The sequence below is a fragment of the Sorex fumeus genome, unplaced genomic scaffold (genome assembly GCF_029834395.1).
Source record: "Sorex fumeus unplaced genomic scaffold, SorFum_2.1 ptg000061l, whole genome shotgun sequence".
In the NCBI taxonomy this organism is placed as follows: Eukaryota; Metazoa; Chordata; class Mammalia; order Eulipotyphla; family Soricidae; genus Sorex; species Sorex fumeus.
The window spans coordinates 33,033,634-33,042,480 of NW_026606118.1; the positions used below are offsets into that span (position 1 = coordinate 33,033,634).

General features: G+C 39.8%; 1 protein-coding gene across 1 annotated transcript in view; it reads left to right on the forward strand.

Moving 5' to 3' along the window:
- LOC130034746 (pantetheine hydrolase VNN2-like) overlaps positions 1–8,064 on the forward strand; it is a 33,531-nt gene extending 25,467 nt beyond the window's left edge. The window contains exons 8-9 of the mRNA XM_056126362.1: positions 3,379–3,445; positions 7,917–8,064. Coding sequence (XP_055982337.1) covers positions 3,379–3,445; positions 7,917–8,064 — 215 coding nt within the window. The remainder of the gene's footprint in view (positions 1–3,378; positions 3,446–7,916) is intronic.
- Positions 8,065–8,847: the final 783 nt, after the last annotated feature.

Sequence of the window (8,847 nt, forward strand, 5' to 3'; positions counted from 1 at the left end):
TCCTATAACACACAGTCTATGACTAAATGTAAAACTTTTTATCAACGTTGGGTCTTTTACTTTTTTCAAAATGTATTTCATGCTTCTTGAAATATATGAGTGTATTTCTTGTTCATCATTTAACACGGATAACCTAAAATTTAAGAAATTACTACATTTTTAGATAATATATTTTTAATATTAAACTACTTGTCTATTTTGATATTAATAAAATGAGGGATAATTCATATTTGCTTTTATATATTGTGTATATGTTCTTATAGATTTAATCTAACTTCTCTATTAAAATGAAGTAGGAAATAAGGGCTGCTTATAATTTAGTAGTTACTCTGAAGAGAAGAATTTGGCCATTTAGCCATGTTTTGTTTTTAACTTTGAGAAGAGCTTATATATTCCCTATGTTCAACATTGTTCGACATTGAGACATCAGAGATGGTAGTGAATGTTCATTTTACAAACAGTTCAGACCACATAATCACCAAAATCATATGAATGTTCATTTTACAAACAGGTCAGACCACATAATCACCAAAATCATATGTTCTTTTTAATTAATATGAGACATTTCAAATTTGCTAGGTTTTCCTTGAGGAAGCTCAACACAATAACTTTGTAATGTGTATATCAGGACTCTTTGTTTACCAAAGTTAAAATGTTGACAGTTGGCCTGATTGTAAAAGAAGGTTCACACAAATCCTAAGAGAAAATTCTTCTGAGTCACACTTATAGCTTATTTGTGATTCATTTCATTAAAAGTAAAAACAAGACAGAGAAGGAAAAGATTAAATCTAAAGCAAAAGGAAACACCTCAATTGTAAAATTGCTTGTAATGCAATGTTTAAAACCATTTTTTCTGGGGGGGATTTACATACACACCTTTTATTTTATCATACAACTCAAGTATTGTTTAATTGGGCCTTGATTTTTTGGAAAATGAACCCAAGATATCATTCTTTCATTTCCAAAGTATGTAACATCAGAGTCCAGTTCTTGTTACAGCCAAATTTGTGTCTCAATTTAAAATTTCATGCTAATTCTTTAGTCATAATGAGCCTGGTGGAGTAAATAAGAGTCTACTTTTCATCTTTTTTAATTTAACCTGAAAAGTATTGAAATGTATATAACCTTCTTGGTTTTATTTGTGGCACTGTGTGGCAACCAAAGCATTTCTGGAAGAAATCCCAAAGCACAGAGCTGGGAATAATCCCCAGACACTGCCAGGAGTGCATCCCAGTAATACACCCCCTCCCCAGCTTAAATAAATAATTACAAAGTAATATTGGGTGTGTGGTTCAATGGTAAAGTGCATGCTTGTGTGTGTGTGTGTGTGTGTGTGTGTGTGTGTGTGTGTGTGTGTTGAGGGGAGAAATGCAGGAAGCGCATATCCTGCAGTGCTAAGGGCTTACTCTTGTCTCTGCATTCAGAAATTACTCCTGGCAGTCTCAAAGGACCACATAGGATGCTAGGTACTGAACCTAGGTCAACCTCGTGCAAGGCAAGCACCCTACCAGCTATACTATCTCTCCAGCCCAAGTAAATGCCTTTCTTGCAGGAGATTTTGGGTAGATCTTCTGTAGCAGGAAGGAGGTGGAAAGGGAAGAATACGAGAGTTAGGGGAGGTAAAGACTAAGCCAACAGCTTGAACTGTATAATTCTTTTCTTTCTTTTGCTTCCTAGGCTTTATCGTTCATCTGGAAAAAGTATTACCTTCAAAAAAAAAAAAAGGATTTATTGAATGCTTCAGAAAAAAGCATTTCTGTCAAAAGCATTACCATCTTTCCCCCACCTCTTATTTTGAGTTTTGGGCTCACATGGGGGTGCTCAGGGTTTCTACCTGGCTCTGTGCTCAGGGATTACACTTTAGTCAGCAGATAAAGTTTTATTCAATATACTATCTCTCTGACATTCTCTCTCCTCTTTTAATAAAATTACTAAGAAAGAGGTATTAAAAACCCACCAATGGAATAAATGTCAGGAAATTTGAAGGTCTTTATAAACACAAACTATTTTGCTATCATTGCAATTTAACTTTATTACCCCCTAACACAAAAAGTTAGTGATTAAGAGAATAAGAAATTATACTCAGGTACTGTAACTTTATTTTATTCATTTATTTTATTTCTTGGGCTGGAGTGATAGCACAGCTGTAGGGTGTATGCCTTGGACATGGTCGACCCGACCAGCCAGGGTTTGATTCCTCCCTCCCTCTCGGAGAACCTGGCAAGCTACTGAGAGTATCTCGCCCCCACGGCAAAGCCTGGCAAGCTACCCATGACGTATTTGATATGCCAAACACAGTAACAACAAGTCTCACAATGGAGACATTACTGGGCCTGCTCGAGCAAATTAATGAACAACAGGAGGACAGTGACAGTAATTTTATTTCTTAATTTATTTTTGGTTTAGGTGCCACACCTGGCAGTGCTCAGGTCTTGCACCTGTGCTCAGGTATTACTTATGGTGGTACTTGGAGGACTATGTACCATATTATGTATTGATCCCATGCATGCAAGACTACACAGACATTTTTGTTGCTTCCTGTGTTGGATGTTTCTCTCTCCCAACTGTCCTCTGGCCCTCTTTCAAAGGATACTTGCTACAGGTAGAGGGGTTTGTGGTGATTGATGCCTTTTAACTACAAGCTATGTGGCCAATTGCCTTGGCTTACTCAGTAATGCACTAGAGCATATGGGCCACAGGTTTATGCCAGGCTGAGCAAATGCTTGAAGCCAACTCCATGAGAATTTCTCCTAGGACTTTTGATAGAACAATGGAAAAAAAGTGTTTTCTTCTGTGATCAGAGGTACAATGCGGATGTGAATCTGTGGTTTCCAGACGTCATTTTCACTACATATTGAAAAGAGGATTTCCAAGAAGGAACACACACACACACACACACACACACACACACACACACACACACACACACAAAACCTCATGAGGAAAACCCTGAAGATATTTCAGTCTGGTATCCAGCCAAGTCAAACTGGTATTCTACTAAAATTTCCAAATCACTTTTCAAATTGAGCCAGGGAGTGTCGTCTTTTCAAAATGTTTTGCATTGCACAAAAGATGTTTTACTTGGACAAATGCACTTCCTCATTTTTGTTGCCCTTATCTGATTCCCCAGAAGCCACTAAATGCAAAGACCTTGTGAACTTCATCAAGGACGACTTTAAAGGTGTGGTACTACTCTTTCTGCATTTAGTGGCCTTAGTTTTAGGTATAAAAACTTTTAAAAACAAAGCAACATCCAAAGTGGGCAGCATTAGTTCAATGGAAGATAATTCCTGACTTTTGTCATGTAGAAGAAGGGAAGTCATTGAGACCAGAGAAAGAGCCTGCCTAGAATTTAGAAATACCAGTGCACCAAGGAATTAATTCCCTTACAAAACCTGTGTCTATTAAAAATGCATATTTCAAGCTATTTAATATTTATTAAAATGTTTTATATACATATATGTATATATATGTATGACTGTGCAATATGATCTATAAACCTGTTCCCCAGTTTATTTCTGCCATGAGTATATTATGAGACAACTCTTGTACTTCTCTCCAACATCATTCTTTTTTTTTTCTTTTTTTTTTTTTTAGTGAAACACCATGTGGTACAGTTGTAGATTTACAATTTTTTGTGCTTGGGTTTTGATTATACAATGATCAGACACCCATCCCTCCACCAGTGCCCATTTTCCACCACCATGGATAATATCCCCCCCACCCCCATCCCCCTATCCCCCCCCGCCTCTGTGGCAGGGCAATCCCCTGTGTTCTCTCTCTCCTTTTGGGTGTTGTGGTCTGCAAAAGAGGCATTGAGTGACAAACATGTTCAGTTTATAGTCTACTTTCGACATGCATCTCCCCTCCTGGGAGGATCCTCCAAACACCCTTTATTTGGTGCTCCCTTCTCTATCTGAACTGCCCTTTCCTCTAGGATACCCGGCTGGCCTCTAAGTTATGGAGTAATCCTCCTGGTGCTGATCTCAGCTATTCTTGGGTGTTAATCTCATATTTTGTTACTTTATATCCCCCAGATGAATGCAATCTTTCTATGTCTATCCCTCTCTTTCTGACTCATTTCGCTTAGCATGATACTTTCCATATTGTACCACTTGTATGTAAATTTCATGACTTCATCTTTTCTAACAGCTACATAGTACTCCACTGTGTAGATGTACCAAAGTTTCTTTAACCAGTCATCTGTTCTTGGGCATTCAGGTTTCTTCCAGTTTCTGGCTATTGTAAAGAGTGCTGCAATGAACAAACAAGTGCAGATGTCACTTCGACTACACATTTTTGCCTCTCTGAGATATATTCCCAGGAGTGGTATTGCTGGGTCAAATGGGAGCTCAATTTCTAATTTTTTGAGAATCGTCCCTACTGTTTTCCAGAAGGGCTGAACCAGTGGACATTCCCACCAACAGTGAAGGAGTGTCCCTTTCTCGCCACATCCACGCCAGCATTGGTTGCTTTTGTTCTTTTGAATGTGGGCCAGTCTCTGAGGTGTGAGATGGTATCTCATTGTGGTTTTGATCTGCATCTCCCTGATGATTAATGATGTAGAGCATTTTCTCATGTGCTTTTTTGCCATTCGGATTTCTTCTTTGAGAAAGTTTCTGTTCATTTCATTGCCCCATTTTTGGATGGGGTTGGATGTTTTCTTCTTGTGGAGTTCAACCAGTACTTTATATATCCTTGATATCAACCCCTTGTCAGATGTGTATTCGGCGAATATCCTTTCCCATTCTGTAGACTGTTTTTGTATTTTGGTCACTGTTTCTTTGGAGGTGCAGAAGCTTCTTAGTTTAAGATAACCCATTTATCTATCTCTGTTTTCACTTGCTCGGCCAGTGGCGTGGCATCTTTGAAGATACCATTAGCTTCAATGTCATGGAGGGTTTTGCCAACTTTGTCTTCAATGTACCTTATGGTTTCTGGTCTGATGTTGAGGTCTTTAATCCATTTTGATCTTACTTTTGTACATGGTATTAGGCAGAGATCTGAGCCCATTTTTTTGCATGTAGCCGTCCAGTGATGCCAACACAATTTATTAAAGAGGCTTTCCTTACTCCACTTCACATTACTTGCACCTTTATCAAAGATTAGATGAGCATATGATTGAGGGGAGATGTCAGTGTATTCAACCTTGTTCCATTGGTCTGCAGTTCTCCCTTTGTTCCAGTACCATGCTGTTTTAATTATTACTGCTTTGTAGTACAGTTTGAAGTTCGGGAGGTTGATTCCTCCCATTTTCTTTTTCCCAAAAATTGTTTAGCTATTCGTGGGGGCTTATTGTTCCATATAAATTTCAGGAGTGTTTGCTCCATTTCTTTGAAGAATGTCATGGGTATCCTTATAGGGATTGCATTGAATTTATACAATGCTTTCGGTAGTATTGCCATTTTGACAATGTTAAGTCTCCCGACCCATGAGCAGGGGATATCTTTCCATTTCCTCATGTCCTCTTTTATTTCCTGAAGTAGCGTTATGTAGTTTTCTTTGTACAGGTTCTTTACTTCCTTAGTTAAGCTGATTCCTAGGTACTTGATTTTCTGGGGCACAATTGTGAACCGGATTGTTTTTTTCATGTTGCTTTCTTCTATCTCACTGTTTGCATATAAGAAAGCCATGGACTTTTGGGTATTGATTTTATAACCTGCAACTTTACTATACGAGTCTATTGTTTCTAGGAGTTTTTTGGTGGAAGTTATTGGGTTCTCTAAGTAGAGTATCATATCATCTGCGAATAGTGAGAGTTTGATTTCTTCCTTTCCTACCTGAATGCCCTTAATATCTTTTTCTTGCCTAATCGCTATTGCAAGTACTTCCAGTACTATATTGAACAGCAGTGGAGATAGTGGGCATCCCTGTCTCGTCCTTGATCTTAGAGGGAAGGCTCTCAGTTTTTCCCCATTGAGGATGATGCTTGCTGTAGGCTTGTCTCCAACATCATTCTTGTTATTCTCATTTCCTGGTTCACTTTTCTTTTTGCTTCTTTGGGTCACACCCAGTGATGCACAGGGGTTACTCTTGGCTTTGCACTCAGGAATTACTTCTGGTGGTGTTTGGGGGTTGGGGGGGGGAACCAAATGGGATGCTGGGAATCAAACCTGGGTCGATGCATGCAAGGCAAATGCCCTAGCCACTGTACTATTGCTCCAGCCCCTCCTGGTTCACTTCTGTCAGATATTCTATCCTAAGATATTCTATCCTAAGATATTTTTTCTAGATATTTCACTTTTTTTATTTTGAACTTTTAAATTTCAGGCACCTGATTTACCATATGTTTATTTTTAACTTTTAAATTTCAGACACCTGATTTACCATATGTTAATGGTAGGGATTCATGCATATAATGTTTCAGCATCACACCCCCCACATCCCTGATCATATTGATCTTTTGTTTTTTGCGTACATACATATACATCTTTACTTATTGCTATTTTTCCTTCTCTCGGACTATATATACATGGCATCAAAATTATACATACTTATCTGCATATTTCTTATTAAATTAGTTTGTTTTAAGCATTCAGCATTGTTCATGGATGGTCCTGGATCTGAGCTCAGGGATTGCTTGTAGCAGTGCCAATTTTAAGCACTAGTCCCTCACTCTAAACACGTCTTTCTGTATTCTTTGTAAACTTGGGATAGAAACCAGGCAAACATTTAGCACATGTGCCACCAGGTTCCCTGTTAATGCTTGCAAATAGGGAAAACCAATGAAAGCTTAGAAGAGGATTTTCTTTTCTTTTCTCTATTTTTGGGGGTGGGGGTTTATTCTTTTCTGTTTTTTGAGGGGAGGTATGAGGAGTTTGGGCCACTCCTGGAAGTGCTCAAAAATTACTCTTGGTTCCACACTCAGGGATCACTTCTGGTGTACTTGGGGGACCATATGGGGTGCTGAGGATTAAAACCAGTCTGCTGCTTGCAAGGCAAACACCCTACCTGTTGTTCTATCCCTCTGGCCCTCCTTTCTCTTTTCTTATCTCTGTGTCCTGGAATCAGCAGTCAATCATTGCACCAAGTCGCAATAACTTGCTTTAGGAGCAGTTCATTACCATTTTGCATTTTTCTATACCCTCAGAGCCAGCCTGTTGCTCCTGTTCAGAATTATCTAAGTCAGTCAGTCCTTCTTTAAGAGATTAAAAGTACCAGCAGTGTGTGGACCTCTTATAAGAATCTGATTCATGAGCATGAGCTGGAGGGCATCCCTGTTCTCCCAGAAAAACAGCCTCAGCTCCAAGGTTTCTCTGTGAAACCTCTATTTCAAGTAGGAGCCTTCTACCCTTTGTTCACAAACATTAGACATAATGCTGCTTTCTGCAATTCCTTTCTCTGTACCACTGCAGTATTTTTTTCCTTCCCATTACAGGTTCAATATCAATTTAACAGAATCTTTGTTAAATTCTCTTAAAATAGTGCATGTGAATTTTGCTAGATTCGTTGTATCTTACCTGATAGAGTGTCTACAATAGCATTTATGGGGTTGGAGCGATAGCACATCGGGTAGGGCATTTGCCTTGCATGAGGCTGACCTGGGTTCAATTCTCAGCATCCCATATGTTTCCATGAGCACCACCAGCAGTAGTTTGTGAGTGCATGAGCCAGGAGTAACCACTGTGCATCGCTGGGTGGGCCCCCCCCAAATAAAAAGCAAAAAAAAAATACAATAGCATTGTTTATTGTTGTTATTGTTCTATTGTTGATTCATATGTACAGCAGATTGGGCACTTGTCTGCAGCCCCCACCACCCCATATAGTCCCCGAACTCCTCCAGGAGTCACACCTGAGCACAGAGCCCAAAAGTGAGCTCTGAGCACTGTCCGCTGTGGTCTTGAACAGAAGCAACTTTGCTAGTGGTTTGAAATGTGGATTAGGAAAAGAAAATTCTAAAGTTACGGTCGCCATAGAAGTGACAATCAAAATAGATCCATTGGGAGTGGTGGGAGATCTCTTGGAGACATGCCTGAGAAGTATCAAGGAGAGCAGCACACTCAAGCCTGGCGAGCAGAGGAGCAAGAGGGGCTGATGTGGGAGTCGCAGGAAGTTGGAATATAGACGGTTTGTAGGCCTTGTAAGAACCTGACTTTTATTCTGATGGTAATTGGATGCCACTAAAATGCTTGGATGCAGATAAATAACACATCTATTTCATTTCTATTTTTTATTTTATTTTTTACTATTGAATCAACACAATTAGTTTTACATTCTAATAGAACCAACCTGACTACTGTTATGCAAAAGCACTATTGGTGTAAAAACCATATAGAAAGGTACTGGAATGACCCAGGATGGAGGTGGTGGTGGCTTGGATCAGTTTCCATGCCAGAAAAATTTATGATGAGAAGTATTATGAGAAGGAATCATAAAAATAAATATTTTACTTACGTACTCGAAGTAAGCAAGTGCAAAGACCAAGGAGAAAGGAGAAAAATAACAGGAGACATACGGTTAGAAAGGACAATCTGTCTCTGGGCGCCGTCTCAACACACCAAGAGCCTTGGTCCAGAGACACAGCAGTGAGTCCCAGAAGACAGCAGCTCGCAGGAGATCTCTCCAGACCCCAAACCGAGCCAATTCCACCAGTCACCTCAGGTGGAACAGGTGTGCCTCTTCGTCCTCTCCAGAAGGAAATCCCAGTGGCCACAAGCTTCCAGAAGCAAGACCCAGGTATGCAGCTTCCAGTTCTAAGACTCCAGGCCACACAGCAGTGGCTGTCCCTCCCCATCTCCTCATCCACTTGGGGTCCTGGCTGTCATGCTCACAACTGCCTATGGGCGCCATCTCAGAACACCAAAGGCCTTGGTCCAGAGACACCCAAATGAATCCCAAAATGGATTA